Genomic DNA, 23,591 nt, shown 5'->3' with positions numbered 1-23,591 from the left:
CTAGCACTGTAGGACCCCAGCTTAGCTCTGTGGCTGGTCTTTCTGGTCACTGGCATTAGTTGTTAAATTTGACCATCTCCCTAAGCCCCAACCTTGCAAATTTGTGAAGTTTACATTGGATCATATGTGTGTGGCACTTAGCCCAGGGCCTGGCAAGAAATAGGCTCTTAATTACTAGAGCTTAATTCTTACAAGAGAAGCAGGACAACCAGAGGAAAGGACCTGCATCGAAGCTTCTGGCTGTTGCATGATCCACTTCCTCAAACTCTTGTCCTACTTTTCCAGTCTATCAAGATTTCCCTGCTTAAATGAGCTCAGTTGCCTTGCTCATAGTCTTATAGGAAATAACAGCATTTTACACTTTCCCACTCTTCCTGTTATTATTCATAGTGCATATCGGGCCCTTATCTGGCAGAGAGCTAAAGGGCATTACATCCATTTGCTCATTCAATTGTCAAAGCAACCCTTTGAGGTAGGTGCTATTGCTCATCCCCATTTCCTAGGTGAGAAAACAAAAGCTTAGAGAAATAAGGGAGTGGCCCAAGGTGGGACTGATTATTTTTCAGGCTGTATCATCCCATCCTCTACCTTCAGGTTGGGCTACCTTTTAAGAGTCCAGTCCCCCCAAAAAATCCCTAAATCATTGCAGCCCATCAGGATGATTCCCAGAGGATCACCCTTCCCCTGCTGCAGGGCTGTGCTTGCTGGCGGTGACAGTGTCATCCACAGCCAGGAAAGATTGTTCTGGAGTTGTGGTTCGTAACTTCCTTGTTTCCCAGAAAAATAATCTCACTTTGACACCACATTATAAATTGAGACTATACTTAGCAAATTGTAAAATGAAGGTGGTAAGACTGCCTAACGTCTACTTAACGTGTAACAGTTTACAAAGTGCTGTTAAGAAATCATTTGATTATAAGGAAGATAAACCCACTCAAACCTTCTCAATTAAAAAAGTGGGTTTGTTGAAAACAGGCAGAGAGATGTCAGAAAAGGGACTGCAAGAAGTAAAGCCTTCTTGTCAAACCATCTCACTTGCTTTTCCACAATCCATACTCTCTCCCATGTTCTTAACTTCCATTGCAGAAGGAATTCCTCCCCTTTTTGCTTTTAACTTGCCTAATAACTTCCCCCTCTGTCATGCCTAGCATGGCAAGGCTGTTTGATCTCTTACCTGTGCCTTGGTGACCAACTGAACCTCCTGTCTCTGCAGGTAAAACCCCAGAGGAAGTGCTAAAAAAATATCTGCAGAAAGTCCGGCACCCACCAGATGAGGTGAGTTCAGAGTTAGGAGAACGGGATTCACCTCTCCATCACCCACACGCATTTCCTCTGCCGTTGTCGGTTTCTACGGGATATGGCAGGGGCTTCATTCCAAGCTCTGATGGGTACAGAATTGGTCAGAGCTGACACTGAGGGTTCAAGGGCCATGGTCCAGGGCTGCAGCTGCACCTCAGTCTCTCCCGCCTCCCCCTTCAACCTAGTGCTGGTTGATTTTAAGCTACCTTAACATGGCAGTCTCAATTTAAGAAAAGCAGTATGGTAAGCCACAAGAACTCACCTTAAATTGGGTTTGATACAGAACAGTGATTCTCAAACAGAGACAATTTGGCCCCTGAGGGAACATTTGGCCACGTCTGGAGACATTTTTGGTTGTCATTATTCTCGGGAGAGGAGATGTCACCAGCACCTTGTGAGCAGAGCAGAGGCCAGGGATGGTGCTAACTGCCCTACAATGCCCAGGACAGTCCTCACAGCAAATAATTGTCCTCCCCAAAATGTAAATAGTTCTGAGGTTTAGAAACCCTGTTGGGCATTTATTTAAATAGCAGTCCCTCTGGAACAGCTACAACACAATTCCTTTACATTCCTTTACAAGTTCACCTCAAGTAAAGCTCGTCAGTGGGCTTGTCGACATCCTTTGTTTCCTCCATAAGCCATCGGAGGACGAAACAGAAGGACAGTGCGTTGTCATAGCTCTCATGATTATGATAATTTAGATGATGAGCCCAAGTTAATCAGTACCAGGAATTATTTCAGGACGTTGTTGTGTAAAATAAGATAAAACGATGTTTAGATTCCAGAAAGCACATATACCCTGATTTGTGGACGTTTTAGAAGAGAAGTGGTAAGAGCTCATCTGACCTCTGAGATCATGTGGAAATCTCCCAGGCTGGATGAGAGCTGATGGCCTCTCTGCTGTGTCTCCTCCCTCTCCAGGACTGCACCATCTGTATGGAACGCCTCACGGCCCCCTCAGGCTACAAGGGCCCGCAGCCTACGGTAAAACCTGACCTGGTAGGGAAGCTGTCCAGATGCGGCCACATCTACCACATCTACTGCTTGGTCGCCATGTACAACAATGGAAACAAGGTCAGTGCCAGCCTATGGGGCTCCTGCCACCCTTCCCACTGGGCTATGGAGTAGCAAGCTGGTGAAGGCCCTATAGGCCTCTTGCTCAAGTGATCTGGGAAATCTTAGCGATTACCCCTAGGCAAGAGTGAGGATCTTGGCTGTTCTCAGCAGGATCGGTTCTTTACTAAATTACGGTGCTGGTAAGACCCGTCTTCACCTTCCCTTTTGGGCTGTGCTATCTAACTCTCCATCTTCAGTGTCAGATCTAAGAGAGGGGTAGGTTTTTGTCCATGAGGGTTCTGAGGGGAGTGGCCCGTTGTCATGGCCCATTGCTAGGTGAAGTGTGCTCCCATCAGTGAGAGAAAAGGAAGTTCTTCTCACAGCTCTAGACCCTTGCTGAGTAGTCGTTCATACCATTGTAAATGCGTTTCCCAATCACCCTTTCTTCTCCAGGGATAGTGATTTTCAGCTATACTTCTCTTTGGACAATTTCAAAATACCCTTGATTGGCCCTTCAAAGGTACTAAAGACTGTTGCCAAAGTACACCTGGTAATCCCTGCCCTAGAATCCCACTGTTGGAAGAGGGGAAGGCTGTTTTGGATGCTTATTTTGACTATTATCTGACAATGCAATAGTATCTCCTCATTAGAGCTGGTTCTTTGGAGTCTGGAGGGCTCCATAGGTGATAATTCTCTCCTTACAATGTCTGAGCATTTCCTAAGTCATTGCCTCATGTTCTTTTCTATACCTGAGATAACTTTTACTCCCCATCTCCATGAGTTTAAATACTACTTCTTTCTTCATGCCAAGCTTAGATTATATGAGAGTCTGAGATATCCCTGATAGCTCCCAACCTCTCACTAAGCAAGAAGTTTGTCTGGGTTTCAGGGTCTGTTCTATACATCTGTTACTGTGGGAAAGAAGTAGAGGCAAGAGAGGTGAGAGATCTGAGCTTGAATCCTGGCTTATTAGCTGAATGACTTTGGGCAAGGTTTTCCAATCTCTTTGAGATTTCATTTTCCATCTGGAAGATGGAGATTAAAACTATACCTACTTTATGGGGTGTTATGCTATTATTATTCAAATTGATATCACCTTTGTGTTAAAGGCTGTAATTTTCTCCTTCATCTTCATGTAGCCTATTTGATTGAAAAGTTCTCAAAGCACTTTCTTGGTGTCCCTGAGAGATATGCTTCTAGTGGTGGGTGGTCGGTCATTGATGGGGGATGCAAATCTGGATCACTTGCTCACTTTCCCAACCCTGGGCTAAAAGGTTTCATTGGGATCTTGCATTTCAAGAGGTTCTTTTGGGCTTAAAGGGGTTCCTTAGCACATTTGTTCCCTATTTGATGTCTATATTCAAGAAGAATATGGTAACTCTACTTTTATTTCCGTGGGGTTTTCAAAAAGGTTTCTCAAGAGTCTATGCTTTATTCTCTATTGCACTAATACTTTGAAGCTTGTGTTTTTATTTTATCAAACACATGAGAGAAAAGGGCCCAGGAAGAAGGGAGTGATTCACCCTAGGTCATGAAGCAAGTCAAGGCCAGAGCAGAGAGTGGGAGCCTGGTTTCAGAGAATAGTCACCCTGAATACGAGCTATTGCTTTAAGTGAGTAGACTGGAGAAGTCCCTAAATAGCTCAGCAGAGGATCCCTGTCTTCCTGAGGAGATGGGGATGTCCTGGCAAGCTTTCCTTCCCAGCTGCATAGCAGCACATTTTACACACGTCGCTCCCAGCCCATGCGCCTTCCTTCTATTCGCCCCTCCTTTTTGCGAGCCTGGGAATAGGATTTGGTGTCCAGGCCCTCCTCCAGGCAGCACCTCACCAGGCCCTGCAGTGAGACCATAACCCTGTACACCCCTGCATCCAGAACTGCCTCTTCCCACTAATGGAGCCACTGAGTTGCAATGCAAAGCTGGGGGTTTAAACAGACCCCACCCCGTGACAAGCAGCAAGTCCTTTAATCTTGCTGTGCCTCGATTTTCCTCTCTATAAAAAGGGACTAATAATTTCTTCCAGGCCAGTGTCAGAAGCTGAGGCCTAAATGAGACAAGAAATGTTAAACTCTCTTTATAGTATGATTTAAAGCACTATAATTACTGACATCATTCTCTCTTCTAGGTATTTGTGCAGGCTCTACAATCTATCCTTATAAGCAAATTCATAGCTATTCTTCAAGGACCGTTTTCTTAAAGTTATCCTCACTTACTCCAGCTCTTAGTGGCCAGTTTCTCTTTTCATAGCAGTAGTTTCCAAACCTGTATGAGCACCAGTCTTTCCACAGAAATTGCAAAAATGCTGATAACATTTAGATACACCACCTGCTAAAAGCTTCCTATAGATTATCTCATTTAATTCTCTCAACAACCCAATGAGACAGATATTTTTTATCCTTCTCCTATAAGGGAAACTGAGACTCAGAGAAGTTAATTAATTTGTCCAAGGTCACACAGCAGGCAGATGGCAGAGCTAAGAATTACGTCTAGGCAGCTTGATTTTCGCATTCACAGCCTGAACCACTACGCTTTGCAGCTTCCCAGTTCTTACTCAGTGGACCTGACGTGGGGCCCACGCATCTGTATGATTAACAAGCTCTGTGGGTGATTCTGATGCTCAGGAACTGGGCAGTTGCTGCTCTCCAGGTCTTGCTGTCCGTTCCACCCATTTGGTACTGAGTAGCTGAATAATGACTCCCTGTGTCTGCTCCTGCCCTAGTGAGCTGCTCCCCTCCTCAGGGACAGGGGCTTCTCTTACATATCCCTCAGCGTGGAGTGTGGGACCAGTTGTGGAATTTACCTCCTGTTACTTTGAAGAAAGCAGAAATGGCCTATGTGACTGGGCTGGGGGTGAAAAACTAAGATCTATCACTCCTTAGGGCACACTTTGTCCCCCTGGCCCTTTATCTCTGGTACCTGTTGGGACTGGGTGGGGAAGTTGTTACCAAAACTGTTTCCCAATCTGGCTCTCCTGGCCTTGGCTCCTCAGGATGGGAGTTTGCAGTGTCCAACCTGCAAGACCATTTATGGGGTGAAGACAGGCACCCAACCTCCAGGGAAGATGGAGTACCACCTCATCCCCCACTCCTTGCCTGGCCACCCAGACTGCAAAACCATCCGGATCATCTACAGCATCCCCCCTGGCATTCAGGTGAGCCTTTCTCTCAGGTGAGCCTTTCCCTCAGCCCTTGGTTTTTCTTGTTCTACATGTTTGTAGGTAAAATGTTACATATGAAGAGTCTCCTTCCCACACTTGTCCCCCATCTACCCAGCCTCGCCCGCTGACACCACATCCCCTCACTTCATCACCATTGTTCTGACTTTCCTATGTATCCTTCCAGGATTCTTTGTGCACATGCAACAGAGAACTGCATCCACCCTTCCCTTTTGTTTCCACAAACAGTGCCATTTAGGCACACTGTTTGGCATCCTGCATTTTTCAGTTAACTATATAGTCTGTAGATCTTTCCACATCCGTATAGAGAGAGCTTCCTCATTCTTGTGTCTGTGTAATCATCCATTGTATAAATGTACCACTAGTTGCATTCAGCAGTCTCCATTTGATGGGCATATGGATTGTTGCCAGTCTTTGGCTACAACAAATAATGCTGGAATGAATAACCTTGTACACATGCGAATATATCTGTAGAATAATTTTCCAGAAGTGGAATTTCTTTGTCAAACGGTATTTGCACTTGTAATGTGATAGCTATACTTGGCTTTGATTTTGGTGGGCATTACTTTCCTCTTTTGATTCTTTGAAAGACAGTCCTGAAGAACAAATTTGAACACTATTCCTGCCAGTAAATGCAAATGTGGCACCTTCCTTTACACAATGAAGCTTTTTCTGAGTGTTCTGGGGCATTGACTGTACGCATTTCTTTAGCAAATATTAATTCCTCTTTTCCTCCCTCCTAGTTTTCTTCTTCCATTTTGTCTTTTATTTAACAAACATGTGAGTGTGGACTATGGTCCAGACATGTTCTAGACATTGGAGAAGCAATGAGCAAAGTAGACGCAATCCTTGCTCCTTGAAGCCCCTATTCTAATGGGGCCAGGAAGGCCATAAAGGAAACAAATGAATAAACAAGGTACTTCCAGATAGCGATCATCGATGTGGAGGAAATAAAACAGGAAGTTGTGATAGCCGGCAGAAGAAGTGAATAAATCGTGGTTCTTCCTGGAGGGGCTTACCAGCCAGTCAGGGGAAGATAAATGTACATCACTAATAAAACCTCTGAGATGCAGTGTAGACAAAGTGAGAACACAGGCCTTCAAAGTCCGACGGACTGGGTTCTACTTCCTGGCTGAGTCTTTATTAGCTGGTGCCTTTAGCCTAGGGGTTCCCAACCCTCAGGCCACAGAAGAGGCTGCACAGCAGGAGGTGAGTGGTGGGTAAGCCAGTAATACCACCTGTGCTCTGCCTTCTCCAGATAAGCGGCAGCCTTAGATTCTCATAGGAGCACAAACTCTGTTGTGAACTGTGCATGCGAGGGATCTAGGTTGCACACTCCTTATGAGAATCTAATGCCTGATGATCTGTCACTGTCTCCCATCACCCCCAGATGGGACCACCTAGTTGCAGGGAAACAAGTTCAGGGCTCTCACTGATTCTTCATTATGGTGAGTTGTAGAATTACTTTATTATATATTACAATGTGATAACAATAGAAAGAAAGTGCGCAATAAATGTAACGCTCTTACATCATCCCAAAACCATCCCCCACCACCCTGGTCCATAGAAAGGTTGTCTTCCACAAAACCAGTACCTGGTGCCAAAATGGTTGGGGACAGCTGTTTTAGACAACAGGCCCTTGACCTTTTGGAGCCTGATTTCTTCACCTGCACAGCCAGGAGCCCAATTGGCAGAGGTTTGGTGAGAATGGCAGATAACGTTTGTCTATGCGTATTGAAGGATGAGCACAGTGCCAAGGTGCTCCACACCTGGTTGTCAACATTATTTTAGGTCCTGCTTGTCATGGTAAAGAGGAGGGCTTATGTCTGTCTGTCTGGGAGGGTCAGAGGAGACTTTCTAGTGCAGGGAATTCTCTACTTGAGTCTAGAAAGACATGAAGAAATGGAGGAGAATGTTTTTAGTGGGAGGAGGTAAGAGGGTTGTAGAGGAAAAATGTGAGTATCAAAGGACAAGAAGGAAGGGTTTAATTTGGGGCTCAAGACTTGCAAGGAAGTACAGGGAGGAAGCATGAAGGAGGCTCAAGACTTGCAAGGAAGTAGAGGGAGGAAGCATGAAGGAGGTGCAGGGAGAAGACTAGGCCGTGAGGGAGGTTGCATCCAGATCATAGACGGCGTTGAATACCAGGGCGGGAGTCATGGATTTTACTCAACAGCTATTGGGTGTGCAATTAGGAGTATGAACCACTGTGTGATTGGAATTATGCTCTAGGAAGGCTAGTCAGGCAAAAGAGTCGGGGATGGCCAGAGGGAACGAGACCAATTAAAAGACCAATGCCACAGTCCAGGCCCTAGGAATGAGGCTCGAACCAGGGAAGGCCAGGATAAGGAAGAGAGAGATATGGTTGGACATGGAGTCAGGTGAGACTTCTCAAGTGTCTCAGAGGCAGTGAGTCAAGGTGATACAGACATGAATGAAAAAAACAGGACTTGGGAGAAACAGCCAATGGTCTGGTGAGCAGAAGAACAGACCGAAGCTTGCAAAGACAAACGTGGGGCTACCATTTCCTCCAGGATTAAAGAGCAGAGAGCCCGCACTAGGGGTTAGAGGTGGCGCCTGCTGCCTTGACGGGTGCCGTGGTGGCTCCTCCTGAAAAACCCAAGCTCGTATCAAGGGAAATGCAGCTCTCCACTGTTAGGATCTACATGCATCCTGCAGTGTAAGTAGCAGGACACTCAATGCCATGTCACTCAAGTTTCCAGGGACCACACAGGCATGCGCCTCTGTGAGGAGTGGAGGCCTTCAAGCTCTGCATTCACTGCAGAGAACCATTCCCTTGGGGAGAAACTCTGGGTTGGGCTGAGGCAGAGTCGTGACTGCTCCACTTAGCAACGAGCTGGGAGGGCACAGCCGTGTTGGGTCAGTGCCAGGCAAGCGTCTAAGTTGGCCACACAAGCGACAGTCCCAGGCAGATCAGGAGCAGTCAGAGCCATGGTTAAAATTGGCCTTTCAGTCAGGCAACTTGATTTAGAAACAGCCGGGGCCATGGGAAGGTTGTAAATTTGTAGTGATTTCCTATGAATGTAAAATTCATAAATGCTGCATTCTGCATCTCCAAGAAGGTGTTGTTGCTTCTTTCAGCTCACGGTGACCTCTCCCTTCTCTGAGACCCCATTGCATTTACTGTGTCAAACCACAGGTGATCTTGAATCAGGTTAACTATTTAAGAAAATGGAAAACCACAGAATTTCTTATCATTTTGGAACCATGGTCCATAATAAGAGAGAAAGAAAAATCTGGGTTTTTTTCTTTCTTTTTTTCATTCATTTGTTCTTCCACACTCATTCATTTATTCAGGCAGGGCATATTTGCTGATCATGTACGTGAGAGCATGGAAGTATCAGTTTTATACTGGTTGAATCTAGAAGGGATTTTTAAAGAGGGTTCCATCCCTGAGGGGGTCAAGCATGCTCAGAAATCATAGACAAACCTTTGTATGGGGAGGGAGAGATTTGGTCATTGTTACCAGGAGAAAATTTGCCGCTTTTCATGAGCTTCTCAAAGGGGCCTGTGGACCCATTCTGAGCACTGATTAGGAAACCTGTTCTCACTCAATTGTTCTTCAGTTTCTTTCTCATCCAGTGGCCTGAGACTGCCTACTTAATAGGGTATTGGGTGGCAATAGCTGAAATGCTGTTAGAAGATTTTTAGTCCTGATCATCCCAATTCCTATTGTCAAAGAAGAAAACAAACAAAAACCCATAAGGACAAAAGAGAAAATCCACAAGAATCATTCAGAAAATTCTCTTGGCATGCTTGGTAGCTTGGAGGCACTTTCTTTATTCTGTGTAGTTAAAAATCCAGAGTGTGCCTCAGGAAATCTGGGCTTCAGTTTTAGCAAAGCCGCTAATGTTACAGAAGCCACTTATCTTCTCTGCACTGCAGATTTCTTCTTTTCTAAGACAATAGATGATGAAGATGATGGACAATGATGTTAAACATTTACTGAGCCCTTACTACTTATCAGGCACACTGCTCACTTAACATTTATAACAGCCCCCATAAGGGAAGGACGACTCTGCATCTTTCCTGTTAGAGAGATGGGGAACAAAAGCCCCAAGAGAGGGTTCCAGCTAACACGGTGGGAGGTAGCAGCTCTGCATCCAAACCCAGGTCTAAGGACACAGAAACATGTGTTAAATGACCACTCACAGTGCTTTCCAGGTCTGTTCTCTCTTGAGGCGCTGTGGGAATTATTATTATCATTATTATTGAAATTATTCACAGCCTAACCCGCCTCTTATCAGAAATATTTTGAAAAATGCCATTTGCTTGCTTGCTTTCTGCTTTCAGGGACCAGAACACCCGAATCCTGGGAAGAGTTTCAGCGCCCGAGGCTTCCCACGACATTGTTACCTTCCGGACAGCGAGAAAGGGAGAAAAGTAAGACTGGAGGTTTCCACACAGAACTAGGTTTTAGAATAGATTGGGCAGTTTACTTTTATATCAAGGCCTAAAATTTTACTTCTTACAATGCACAGACCAAACAGAACTGTGTCTCTTTTAACTCTAGATGCACATAGTAGCAAGGTCAAGTTTGAGTCAACCATAGGTGGGGTGGCTACGATTCGAATTTTTTTTTTTCTTTTTTGCAGGCGGGTGGGAGTGGGACATTTAGTTTGTGTATTAGCCTGTTCTCACGCTGCTAATAAAGACATAAATGAAACTGGGTGATTTATGAAGGAAAGAGGTTTAATTGACTCACAGTTCCACGTGGCAGGGAAGTCCTCACAATCGTGGCAGAAGATGAAAGGCAACTCTTACATGGTGGCAGTCAAGAGAGAATGAGGGCCAAGTGAAAGGGGAAACCCCTTATAAAACCATCAGATCTTGTGACACTTACTCACTACCACGAGAACAGTATGGCGGAAACCACCCCCATGATTCAATTCTCTCTCACTGGGTCCCTCCCACAGCATGTGGGAATTATGGGAGCTACAATTCAAGATGAGGTTTGGGTGGGGTCACAGCCAGACCGTATCAGTTTGTTTCCTCTCTAGGGTATTACTGGCAATACTTTATCTATTTTAAGATCCTGTGTCGAGAGTCCTGCTGCTTAAAAGCTGGTCCTGGAACCAGCACCAGTGGCACCACGTGGGAGCTTGATAGAAACACAGAACTAGAAGCCACTTCATCTTAACGAGATGCGTAGCTGATCTGACAACACATTAAAGCTTGAGAAACACTGGTCTGGGATAGGGATCTTAATATGTAGATTATTTTCTTTTTATGTACTTTCATATCATTTGAATTTTTCCCAACAGGGCAGAGAAAACAATCATTGGATTTCTGGATTCCTAGTGATTCATGATTAGGCCTCCGTGGTTCTATGAACTCTAAAATCCGAATAAAAAATGTATGTTTGTATTTCTACGGATGAGGCCAGAAAATTGTTGGATTTTCAAAATCTTTCCTGATTTCAAAAGGAGTAGGAACCATTGATCTAAAGGGAGTACTGGGGGGAATATTGGACAAGATGTATTTTAGTGAGCTTTCTCTCCAAATTTCCGCAGCTTACTTCACCAAGTGTTTATTTGTCATGCACTTTGCATGTCAGCAGCTATGGCTATGTTGTTGCTGTGGGTCAGTGTCTTAGTCTGTTCTGGCTGCTGTAACGTAGTGCCATACACGGGGTGGCTTATAAACAAGAGACACTTATGTCTCACAATTCTGGAGCCTGAGAAGTCCAAGATCAAGGCACTGGTGGATTTAGTGTCTGGCTAGGACTTGTTCATATGAACCCATCCTGGTTTGTAAATGGTGCCTTCTCACTGTGTCCCCACATGGTAGAAGGGGGCAAGGGGTTTCTCTGGGGCTTCTTTTATAAGGGCACTAATGTCATCCATTTAGGGTTCTGCTGTCCTTACCGAATCACCTCTCCAAGGACCCACCTTCTAATACTGTCACCTTGAGGGTGAGGATTTCAACACAGCAATTTGGTGAGGACATATATTCAGACCGTAGCAGCAGCTTCAGTCGGCTCCATGTGTCTTCCTGTTCTGGAGCCCAGGTGGAAGGAGCAGCCCTTCTGTGGTCCATGCCCTTCCCATGGAGGGGACAGAGGACAGACAGAGAACCCAAGTGGAAGTGTGTAATCCCATTTAGAACTCCTGGATGCTTGTTACTTCCACTCACCCTTCACAGGCCCCAACAAGTCCTGGGCAAGCCAAATAAGCGGTGCGACGGTGACCTTTCTACAGGGAGGCCCTTTGAGTTTCATGTCAAAGGGTCTGGATATGGTCTCCCCCTACAGGTGGGAAGCAGGTATTTTTGAAGAAATAGACAACCACACAGAGAAGACGTGCGAGTGCAGTGTCCCCAGATTAGGGGTGAGGACCATCCCTGATACTGTTTACTTTGAAGAGCCTGATTTCTGTGCTTGAGCCCTGGAGCTACATCCCAACTCTTGGCGAAATGTCTCTACTGTAAAGCCCTGCAGTTAAAACTAGAATCCTGTTGCCAAGAGCTGCTTTTCTTCCAGGCCTCCCTCTTTATGTTAATGACATACTCAGAGTTCCTGGTACCCAGATGGGCACATGAACCTGTTCTTATCCACCTGTTCTTATCCACCGCATCTATTTAGCTCGTTCCTCCCTGCACTCACTGCCTTCCAAACCACTAGACTCCTAACCCTGCCACTGCCAACATAGATAAGACTTCTTCATCTTTTACCTGCTACCAGGTTAGTTATCTCAAACAGTGTCTAGAATCAAGCTTTTTGTGTGTAAAAGAAATAAAACAAAGAAACAACAAAGTGCAGTCTTCTCAGCTTGACATATAAGACCTACTACAGTGTGAGTTAAACCTTCTCCTCACACCAATTTCTCATCCTTATCCTTCACATCTGCTGTTCCAGGAACCTAACATTGGACTTCATTGTAGATTGAGGTATAATTAGAGGATGGGCTTTGGAGCCAGACCAGCCTGGGTTCAAGTCCCATTTCTGCCATTTACTAGCTGTGGGAACTGGTTGGCTTCATGTCTTGAAGTCTCAGTTTCCTAATCTGTGAAACAGTGGTGATAATTTCCATCTGTATGGACAGGATGTTGGAAAAATTAAATGAAAATATCATTTGTAAAATGCACAGCACGGTGACAGCAATTGTAATTTATCCATGCCTTGGGTTTATATTTGTTTACTAGGTCTGCACATCCTTCTCTATTAATATACCCCAAATCCTTCCCTTCCTTTACTACTCAGCTCAGAAGCAACCTCCTCCATGAATTCTAGACTGATTCCCACCTGAGAGTCAACAGAGTGGTGATTCAGACCATGGGCTATGGAGTCAGGCAGTCCTGAAATCAATCCCTTAACCACTGCCCCCAGCCACTTACTAGCTATAAGACCAAGGCAAGTCTTTTACCTTTTGAGCCTCTGTTTCCTGAGAGGGATAATGAGAGTCCAGTTTTCTGTCATTTAATGGCATGGATATCATTATTACTAGACAGCTTCAACATCATACAAACATCATAGAGCGTACTCACACAAAACTAGATGGAATAGCCTATTACACAGGTAGGCAATATGGTATAGCCTATTGCTCCTAGGCTACAGACCTGTACACCATGTTATTTTATTGAATACTATAGGTAGTTGTATAATGGTAAGTATTTGTGAATCTAAACATTGAAGACTTATAGTAAAAATACAGTATAAAAGATAAAAGTGCTGTATCTGTATAGGGCACTTACCATGAATGGGACCTGCAGGACTGGAAGTAGTTTTGGATGAATCTGTGAGTGAATATGAAGGCCTAGGACATTGCCGTACACGACTAAAGACTTTATAAACACTGTACACTTAAACTACACTAAATTTATATACAACTACTTTTCTTTCTTCAACAATAAACTAACCTTAGCTTATTGTGACTTCTCCATTTAGAAACCTTTTACTTTTTTTAACTTTTGAGTTGTTTGTAACAACACAGCTTAAAACACACATTGTACAGCTGTAGAAAAATATTTAATCCTTATTTTAAAAGCTTTTATTTTTAAAACTTTATTTTTTTTTTTTTTTTACTTTTGAAACTTTTTGTTTAAAATGAATACGTGAACCTTGAGCTACTCAGGGCAGAATCATCAGCATCACTGTCTTCCACCCCCATATCTTATCCCGCTGGAAGGCCTTGGGGACAGTAACAGGAATGGAACTGCCATCTCTTATGATAAGAATGCCTTCTTCTGGAATACCTCCTGAAGAAACTACCTGAGGCTGTTTTACAGTTAGCTTTTCTTTTTGTAAATAAGTAGGAGTGCACTCTACAATCATGATTAAAAGTACAGTATAGTAAGTACTAGGGCAGTAGGAATTTCTCATCTCTATTGTAATCTTGTGAGATCACCATCATATATGTGTTCAGTCATTGACCACAATGTCACTATGTGTGGCACATGGCCATACCTATATCCTCTGATTATATATAACGATTACATGTCCCAATGCCCAGCACTTAGAAAGTAAGCACTCAGGAAATAGCAGCTCATATTTCTAATGTCTGCTTTTATTACTAATACTATTATGGTTTCCTCTCCTCCAGCCCATACCATGTTTACAGTAGTTCAGTTTTGAACCCAAGACATTTGCATTGGATGCTTTTTCTTCATGCTGGACACTACTCTGACCAAGGCCTGGAACAGGGCATTAGGCATTGGTCTTGCTCAACAAACATTTTTTAAATTTAACTGAGTTAGAACATTCTGCAAGCCCCAGAACTTTCTTTGAGCCTCAGTTTTCTCACCTCGAGAAAGTCAAAGTGCTCCAAGATGTCACTAGAGAAATATTGCACAACTTCAGCTTTGGGTAAATTAATACTACATTGAGGTAGTGGTGGTGGTAATGAAGGGCATAGCTTCAGAAGTTCTCAGATCATAAGCGCCTTCAACTCCTAGATCCTATCTTTGAAAATGCAGCTGTTATGTTGGCAGATAACGTTTATCAATTAGCGCGCTGTGGGCACTGGTGTGAAAATACTTTTCATGTAGTGTACAGTAAGATGTTCACAACATTTAGAGGCAGATTGTACCATTGCCATTTCATAAATAAGAAAATTAATGTTCAGAGAGGTGCTATAACTTCTCCAAGGTCACACAGTTATTCAGTGACAGAGCCGGGACTCAGCCTGTAGCTCCCAAACTCCAAGTCCAAATCTCTTTCTTTCCCCTGGGCGCTTAGGGTATCATGATGCAGGAAGGGATGGGGCCCTTGGGAGGATTCTCTACCATCCAAGGGATAGTCTTTGACTGCCAATTAATGTCTGCTTTTCATAACCCACTTCGTCCCTCTAGGTTCTGAAGCTGCTGCTCGTGGCCTGGGATCGCCGCCTCATTTTTGCCATTGGCACCTCCAGCACCACGGGGGAGTCAGATACCGTCATCTGGAATGAGGTCCACCACAAGACAGAGTTTGGCTCTAATCTCACTGGCCATGGCTACCCAGATGCCAATTACCTGGATAATGTGCTGGCTGAACTGGCTGCCCAGGGCATCTCTGAGGACAGCACTGCCCAGGAGAAGGACTGAGGCCAGAAAAGCTTTGAGGTGGGAGGGGCCGTGGGGACTGCAGGACAGGAAGTGAGGAGAGTGAGTCAATGTAGAAGAAGTTGGTGTCCTGCCCTCCCAACTTTCTATCTTCCCCTCCTGCCCTGTGTCCACCCCTCATCCCTCCCAATCACAGCTGGAGCCAGACTGAATATAGTGACATCATTCATAAACCTTATCCAACACAAAGGGAGAGGGGATGAGGGCCATCCTGGGTCTGTTCCCATGGAGTTTTTGGTGCTGGGTAGGCAAGAATCCCCTCCCTACCCCACCTCCCAAGTAGGGGCATGGTCAACACACCTGGCGTATGGGCAGTGCCTGGGCCTCAGCCGGCTTCTTGCTACTTCCACTCTGCTTTGAGAGTGGAGTTTCTGCTATTCTCCCTCTGCTGGAGCCAGGGAGCTCTCACTGTGCAAGGTTAGGGGGGGCAAAGGGGTGAACTGCTAAACTGCTGTGACTTCAGAAATGGATGCCTTGGTGTAGAGCGAGGAAGCACTCCTTCCCAAGAGGGTCAGAGAAGGAAACGCCTCTGGGAGCACATTCCGCTCTCATCACAGTCCTTGGCTTCTCTGGGCCCTCCTCTCCTCCTCACAGCTCTCACCTGTCCAAAGAGGCATCTGGTTCTCTCATGTGGATGGATGGACTCTGGGGTTCCTCTTTGGGGTAGCATCCCATGATGCTGTTTCTAGCCCCTCTCTGATCAAACCAGAGCCTGCATCCCACTGAGCATCTGAACTGTCCTCAGGGAGAGGAGCCCACAGCCTTCTTCCCAACTCATTCTAGACCAGCTCAAAGATTCCATGAGTTTCATCAAGTCACTGTGAGTGGAGCCCATGCTGGGCTCTGTGCCCTCTGTGTCTGTGCATGCGTGTGTGGGGCGGGGGGAGGGGGCGTGTGTGCATCTCTGGGCCAGCTTGATGGGAAGGCCCGTCATTTCCCTGCACTCTGTTTTGCAAGATGCCAAACCCCAGTTCTGATGGGGCTCCAACAGCCAGGCTGTGGTCTTTTGATGTTCCTCACCTGTTGCCAACCTATCCCACAGAGAACCGAAACCCCAATGGAGACAGAACTGTGCCTGGGGAGATGCCGTGAGGTGAGGGTTGGATTCATCCTTTTATATTTCTTTTCAAGATTGGAGCAGAGCCCATCTCCCTCCAGTCTTGTTTCTATGAAGGCTTCAATCTGTTTCCATGCAAATTTGCTAATCAGAGCCCAGAGCTGCTGGGTCCCTCATCTCCCTCATCTATGGTAGATTGACTTATAGCAGGGAGAGAACCTCTTTAGCTCATTCCTAATGGGGATGGGACCACGGTACTGTCTGGTCCAATCTGCATCTTGGTTGTGTCCCAAGACCCTGTCTCCTCCCCAACATTCTTATTGCCTTTGGCTCCCAGTAAGGAATGAATTGGGGGCCAGGGAGGAGAAAAGGGGGGATCAAAAAGGGAAACCGAATTCCCCCTTTGAAAGTGGGTTCTTTGAACTATGTGTTTGGGGGAAGTTCCTCTGGATACTAATTTGAATTTATATACCTCATGTTTTGGGGGTTTGACGTATATATATATATAAGCATATATATTTCATAATATTTGGAAGGTTTTTGATGCTAGAAAAATGGAAACAAGAAAACCTTCAAAAATGGTACTTTGATGGGAACTGGAGGCCAGGCTTTCATAAAAGCCAGCACCATAGCTGCTTGCTGTTAGGCCTCCAGCCATTTTGACGTGGGTGTGGATAGTCGATTCACCTGCCTGTCACCCAGTTCTGTGGATGTGCTGGTGCTGAGCCTTTGCTCTCTTTCCAAATGGCTACAGGGATGTTGATCAGCTCCACCAGAGGGAGCGCTGATGGGAGGAATTGTTCTGCCATCCTTGTCCCTGTGTCTCCTGTCAGCAGGCAGCCATTATATCTCACCAGCAGACCAGGAGACTGGTCCCGAGCTTACTGCACCACAGGGCAATTTCCTGCCATAGTCAGGAAGGAACCCCCTGAACTAAATGGAAGAGACATCCCTGCGGTGTTTAATGTCACACCCATGCCCTTTGTCAAGTTACCATGTGCCAGAGATTACTTGGAGAGCCTCATGCCGTCTCTGCCTTCAGCACACTGCTCAAGTATCTGCTGAGCTTCTTGGCTGCAAGGATGCAGAAATAGGCTGAGGGTTCTTGGGAAGAAAGACACGACGAGGCAGTAGGAGGCGGGGAAGAAAAGAAGACAGACTTTCACAATGGAATTAGGCAGTGGGGAGAGATCAGTTTCCCCACATCAGGGAGAAGAAGGTATAGGTGGGGAAGGAGGTGGCCAGGAGCAGAAGGAAGAGGACTCAAGATGGAAAGGGAGCCGCTGTGCACGTGGCAGTATCACTTGGAGAGGTCGTCTTCATACCTTCAAGCCTTTTCCCCTGGGCTTTTGATTACATCTGTGCCCAATTTCTTGTCCTCCCTGCAGATGCTCAGTAGGGGCTACCTCATTCTCGTGCTGTACTTGTGTGGCTTTCTGGGCAGTAGGGATCTTGAATTTCCTTTCTAACACTGTGCCAGGCAAGGCAGGGAGCATTCCTCTGCCCTTTCTCTTGTGCCAACCTGGAAAGGTGCGGTCTAGATTTCAGTGAGAACCCTGCCAGCCGAGCCCTGTGCACCCACTACCTTAACACAGAGTGTTTTCCCACCAGAACCCCTGCTGTGTTCTCCCGGCCCAAGTAGGGGATTCCATGCCTTCCCTTTCATGGTCTTAGCACCAGCAGCCTAGTTTCTCCCTTCCAGAGTCTCCAGGGATGACGAATTGGATTGGAGACAAACCTCATCAGATGCTCATCCCCTAAAAGGTTAAGTGTGTATTTGTGGCTGTGGTGCCTTTGTGTTTTCATTCTCTTCCCCTTTTTCTAAAATTTGGTCGTCTCTGTGGTTTTATACTTGGTCAAAAGTACTCATCTTGGTGATGCACTGTTGTATGCATGAGAAAACTGGGGGAAGGCTCATGTGGTACAAGAAAGGACCCCTGACCCATTTCCTTCTCTGTGGTCCCCGGCATTAGATTGGGGGTTCTGGGAGAGGCAGGTGAATGTCCTAAGTGAATTGTTCTGTTTGTAACTGGAGTGTTTTGAAGTCTTTGGTGTTGCTCTGAGAGAGGACACCGCCACCTGGTGCTCATGAGGTGTCTGTGCAGAACAATAAATGGCAAATGAACAACCACAAAATTGTTGCTGTTGTTGGCCTTCTGCTTTTTGTAGATTAGTGCACGTATCTGTGAGGGATTTGGGTTACCTCTCTGAGTCTGTGAGCAACCACAAGCCCTTCCACTGGATGGGGGAAGCCCCTCCCCCACCACTTAAAAACAAATTTTCCACATATTACCCACCCACACATTTGACCTGGCTAGACTCTTCCTGCGACTAAAGGAACAGACCACATGGCCGGGAAAATGAGTAAGTGAATGTGTGGGAGAAAAAAACACTTTTAAAATCACGAATATTCACTTTTAAAGGTCCCTTTGCCTGACTACAATATAGTATGTGTTTAAATGGTTTACAGGCTGTTGTTTCTCAAATAAATGTTTAATGTTAATCATCCCCAAACTGACAAGAACACAAAAATAAAATGCAAATGCAGAGCCACCTTTGTCACCCAAATCTGTGTCTATTTCTGATAGTCCATGGGATGAGGTTTTCTTGAAAGCCAAGGTTGGTCTCCCCGCAGACCCCAGCCTAAGACCACCAGTTAGGAACCCAGGACTTGGAAGGCAGAGCCTGTGAGCTCTTCCATCAGGGATCAGACTCTGCAAAATGATTTGATGAATGCAACCGGCAGACTCCCATGTTCTAACTTCACATGCTTGAGCTGTTGGACAGAGAGTTCCTTAGTACATATTTTAATGCATATTTATGTGCAATCTTGTTGATAGGAATATAAGTGTGTAAGGAACTTTTCATTTCAATACACAGCGCATTAAAAGCCTGGGAATTTGGGGCTATAGTTTTCCTTTCTGACTCAATAATCTTCAAAGAATTCATAGGAAAGTCAGTATTTGCAGACAAGTGGTTAACTTGGCTAAAATGTACAAAACACCCAGAACCCACAAAACACTCAGAGGTTTAGGAGAATGTTTTAATGCTTAAGAGGCAGGATTAAGTGAAGAGATTAAAGAAATCAGTGTCCCTGGCTGGGCAGTCAGGAGAGCAGGGCTCAAATTCTGGGACTCACTTCTCTGTGTCTCAGTTAGAAATGAATGAGGATCCTGGTTCCCACCTTCCCACACGCTGTGATACTTCAAACTCCTTGGTGAAGGGCCTCTTCTCCGCCCAAGATTTTGATTGTGAACATTAACAAAGAGAATAGTCATCCTCCACAGAAGATAATTCATTAATGACATTTGATTCAGTGAATGAATATAGTATTTAAAAAAATATTGTAGGGGGATCATGAAAGTAGTGGAGGTAATTGCAATCAGGAGAGATTGGTATTAACATTGAGCAAAGTCCCAACTATTGCCAGATGACAATTATGCATCCTGCTAGATGCCCCAGGGCTGTCAGCCTGGAACTGAAATAAATGTGTTGCAAGTGGTGCTGGATGCCTTTTTCAGTTCATTTGAAAACATGGATTTGATCATGTCAGTTCCCTTTCTGCTGGAAAAAAAAAAGTAGCTTGCATAATTGGTGTTAACTACTCTGTTTTGATTCTACAGAGTAAGTAATACTTAAATGTGGTCTTACTTTAACTTCCTGCCTGTTTTACCCCCAGAACAATGCAGACTTATTGAAATGTGGAGTGTGTGTGTGTGTGTGTGTGTGTGTGTGTTCATATAACAGGAGGACAGGAATAGTAAGGACCCAGAACAATGCAGACTTATTGAAATGTGGGGTGTTTGTGTGTGTGTGTGTGTGTGCATGTGTGTGTGTGTTCATATAACGGACAAGAAACGTAAGGACCTAGAACAATGCAGAATTACTGAAATGTGGGGTGCATGTGTGTGTGTATGTGTGTGTGTGTGTGTGTTCATGTAACAGGACAGGAAAGGTAATGACCATCCGTGGAAGATGAAGCGGTAGTACTCAGCACCAGAATTTTTTTCAGTTTTTACCCATCTTTCATTACTCCTTGTCTCCAAATCATCCCTTCCTCTTTGACCCACTCATAGAAGTTTACAAGTTAAAATATTTTCTGAGGACTTGATGACACCAGTCAGAAGTCCCAGAGTGGTCTGGTGTAAGGGAGTGTTCATCAAGGGGCAGCTGGAGAAAGTGGAATCGGCACAGGCAACATCTTTCTTTTCAGATGTTTGAGGTGACTCCGAGTAGATAACAGTCTGTCAACGTAGCGCCCTCACAGTTAAAAAGCAGTAACCAATCAAGACTTGTGTCTTTTCGGGACTCTAAGAGTGTGAAATTCAGACAGCTTTTTAAAAATCAAAATAAAGGGAGGGTAGTTGTTACAGGCAGAAACTCTCAGAGCTCACAAATTGGAAACAACTGCAAACGTCAGAGTAAATTCATGGCTTCCAAATCCAAATGTTAGCATTCTCCCTCCTCTATTTTTACACAAATGCCTTCAGGTGAAGACAGCGACACACACTGGGAAAGGACATCTGCTTCCTATGTTAGTCCCAGAATGGCTTTTGCTTCTACTCCCAACTGTTCCCTCTCCCCAGTCCCACCCTTATCCATGTAACAGTGTGAATTTCCTGGCCCAGAGACTTAAACAAGAAGTCACAAATATACCTACTTTTGGTTGCACATGCCATTTCAATGTTTAGGAAAACAGAGTGGTCAGCAGTGACCACACTGGAGATGAGAGAAACCATTTTCGGGGAGAGATTTAAGCTGGACTCCACCCCTGCTCTTCGTCAGGCGTGTCTCCAGTTGCTGCAGTGCCTGGAACCAAACTCTGCCTTTCCTCAATTTCCTGATATGCTTTCTTCTTGAACTTCCGGGTGCCGTAGATGGCCAGGGTGATAACAAGAGCCAGAATGGTGGTGACCCCCACTGTGACCCCAGCTGCAGCCCCTCCTGACAGACCACCACCATTCCCATGGATGACATTCATGGCCCTCCGCAGCTCTATCGGCTCTCCCAGCCTCCACTGGTGGGTCTGGGAGTCTTTAATCCAGGATCTCGCATTCTCAGAATTGGTCACTATGACAGTATTGGTGGCAGCCTGACTCATGAGGGGTGGCCGGGTGAAAGGTGGGAGCCTGGCAGGCGGCAGGGACCCTCCTGTAAAAAGCCCGGATTTGACACAGTAGGACACTTGGCATCCGTCGCTGATGAGGGCTAGGTGCTGGCTGAAGCCCCCAGGGCACTTTTTCAGAGATGGTGCCTCTAAATCTCTAGATATAGCAGGATCTACCAGGGGGTTCCCAACTGTGCAGCTAAAGAACCCACCAAAGGGGACCGCAAACCTGCTTCCCAGCTCATAGTCCTGAGAAACGCAGACCTTGAGGTTTTCAAAGAGTCTCAGTGGAAAGTAGCCAGCTGGGCATGACTGTGCATTTGTCATGGGGTTTATGCTCTTGCTGCTGAAGAGGCCTCCGAAAAGCAGTCCTGAGTTCTCAGGTACTTGGCTACTGGCCACACACCAAAAAGCCCTAAATTCAGCCTTTGCCACCTGGAACACATCTTCACACACGGTCTTGCAGAAAACAAGGAGAGTGCACTTTCGATGACACTCCAGGTGGTTGTAACCCTCCTCGTGGATCTGGGATAGCAAGTGCACTGGGGAGTAATCAGAGGGGCAGGAGAAATCACCAGTAAGTGGATTCTTCTGCTCCAACTTTTGGCAGAGGAGGACATCCCTACTCCCTGAGAGCTGAGTGCATTCCTGATAAACCCCACCGAAAGAGAAGTTGGTCATTTTCCCCTCGCAGGAGCCATCATCTATGTTGGCCTGAAAATTGAAGTTGGGAGAATTGAGATCTGTGCAGCCAGGGTAGGTGTTGAATGTGTAATATCGCTTCACAGCAGTTTCCACCGTCTTTGACACCTTCCTCACCAGGGGGCCTGGCAAGTCAGGCAACATGCTGGGGTTGATGAAGAAATGCAGCGGCAGGCCAGAGCGGTCGATGGCCACCAGGTGGTTGGTGATACCCTGCTGCCAGACCTGGAGGGTGATGCCTGGGTAAAAAGGAACCCCTCCGATGCTCTGCACCCTGGAGTTGGTTCGGTTTGAGAGGTAGCCTTCGGTGAGGATATTCTGCAACGTATAGTTTTCCTCAAATTTGAAGTTCACGGTGTTTTGGAAGGCAAGTCCAGCAGAGGCAGTCACGGCACTACGACTGCTCTGGCTGTCTTGGAGGAAGGAGGTCTTGATGTGGTCCTCCTGAATAAGAGCAGCCCCAGCGTCGACACTGGTGATGACATGGGTGCCATAGTTGAGGACCAGGAGTTCTGCCAGGTAGGTGGCCATCCTCGTCTGGTTGTTCTCTAGACGGTCAGAGATGTCAAGGAGCTCCTTCCTGAAACCTGAGCTTAGCGCTACAGTTGGGTTGATTTTGACTGTGTAGATGAGGTTTCTTACCTGAACTCGGGTAGTTATAGCTTGGTCCTTCACTTGGAGGGTCTTCATCCTCTGGAACTCAGCAGAGAACTTGCCATTGACTTTGGAATAAAGTGAGAGATCTGTGTTGATGGAGTAGGAGGTGCTGCTCTGGTAATTAACCTAAGATTCCAGGATTTCTGAGTTCATCTCCAGGTTGCTCTGTTTCTGGGGAATGGTGAAGATTTCATCGGGGTGATATGCTGTCCATCCTCAGTTGTCCTGCAGTTGGTGTAAGTCAAGTCCATCACCCATCCCATATCCACATTCTGCAGATTGTCCCAGCCCCCCTCCAGGTAGGACTTCCAGGACAGGCAGTTTCAAGGCATCCTTGCATTTTTGAACTCCAGCTTCATCTGTCTCTCCCAAAGGCTTGCCTGATGTAGCCCATGCTGCCACTGTCCAGAAAAAGATGGCAGCCCTGAAGCTGTTCATGGCTCAGACAGCCCCAGTCACACAGGAGCCTACACAGCGGCCAGCAAGCTTCAGGCAAACTAAATGGAGAAAAAGAAAGCAGCTGTGGAAACAGTTCTCCAAAATTCAACAGTTTTCCAAAAGCTACCAGTTTCTCTTTAAGCTAATCTAATTGCAAAATAAGGAAATGAGAGTTGGTTAGAATACGAAAGTCCATCAGGACTTTGAAAAATTTATGCCACGCCACACATGCAAACACAGCCCTACTTTCCCAAGAGTTAACTATCCTAATTTTCCCCCAGCCCTGGCTGGTTACTCTGCTGCAGGGGTGTGCGCTTAGAAAAAGTGTGACCCCACCACACCCTACTACTTCTGCCACCAGAAAGGTTGTCTTTTCTTTTTTCTCACTCTCTTGGGCTTGATATTTTACATTTCCCCTGATTGCTGTTTCCTGGGACTCCAATTCCAGTTTCCTTTTACTGGAAACACAGAGGCAAATGACAACATCATCCTTACTGAAACAGCCTGCCTCCACCATACCCATGCAAGCTGTAAGTCAAGGC

General features: G+C 45.8%; 2 protein-coding genes across 3 annotated transcripts in view; one reads left to right on the top strand and one right to left on the bottom strand.

Moving 5' to 3' along the window:
- DTX4 (deltex E3 ubiquitin ligase 4) overlaps positions 1–18,281 on the top strand; it is a 36,067-nt gene extending 17,786 nt beyond the window's left edge. The window contains exons 5-9 of one of the 2 annotated variants that reach the window (XM_033207443.1): positions 1,214–1,275; positions 2,221–2,373; positions 5,345–5,506; positions 9,842–9,931; positions 14,837–18,281. In XM_033207443.1, the coding sequence (XP_033063334.1) occupies positions 1,214–1,275; positions 2,221–2,373; positions 5,345–5,506; positions 9,842–9,931; positions 14,837–15,070 (701 nt within the window). In that variant the 3' untranslated portion in view covers positions 15,071–18,281. The remainder of the gene's footprint in view (positions 1–1,213; positions 1,276–2,220; positions 2,374–5,344; positions 5,507–9,841; positions 9,932–14,836) is intronic. The other variant, XM_033207444.1, reaches the window with a different exon arrangement.
- Positions 18,282–18,622: 341 nt separating this feature from the next.
- On the bottom strand, positions 18,623–23,156 carry MPEG1 (macrophage expressed 1). Its single transcript, XM_033207442.1, is given in 4 exon segments — positions 18,623–19,964; positions 20,050–22,811; positions 22,814–22,904; positions 22,906–23,156. Coding segments are annotated over 3 exon segments (2,148 nt in total). The 5' UTR covers positions 23,050–23,156; the 3' UTR covers positions 18,623–19,964; positions 20,050–20,898.
- Positions 23,157–23,591: the final 435 nt, after the last annotated feature.

This window comes from Trachypithecus francoisi, unplaced genomic scaffold, assembly GCF_009764315.1.
Source record: "Trachypithecus francoisi isolate TF-2019V2 unplaced genomic scaffold, Tfra_2.0 Lachesis_group8, whole genome shotgun sequence".
Taxonomy (NCBI): Eukaryota; Metazoa; Chordata; class Mammalia; order Primates; family Cercopithecidae; genus Trachypithecus; species Trachypithecus francoisi.
The sequence above is the reverse complement of the archived record's forward strand: the minus strand, read 5'-3'. Positions and strand labels throughout refer to the sequence as shown.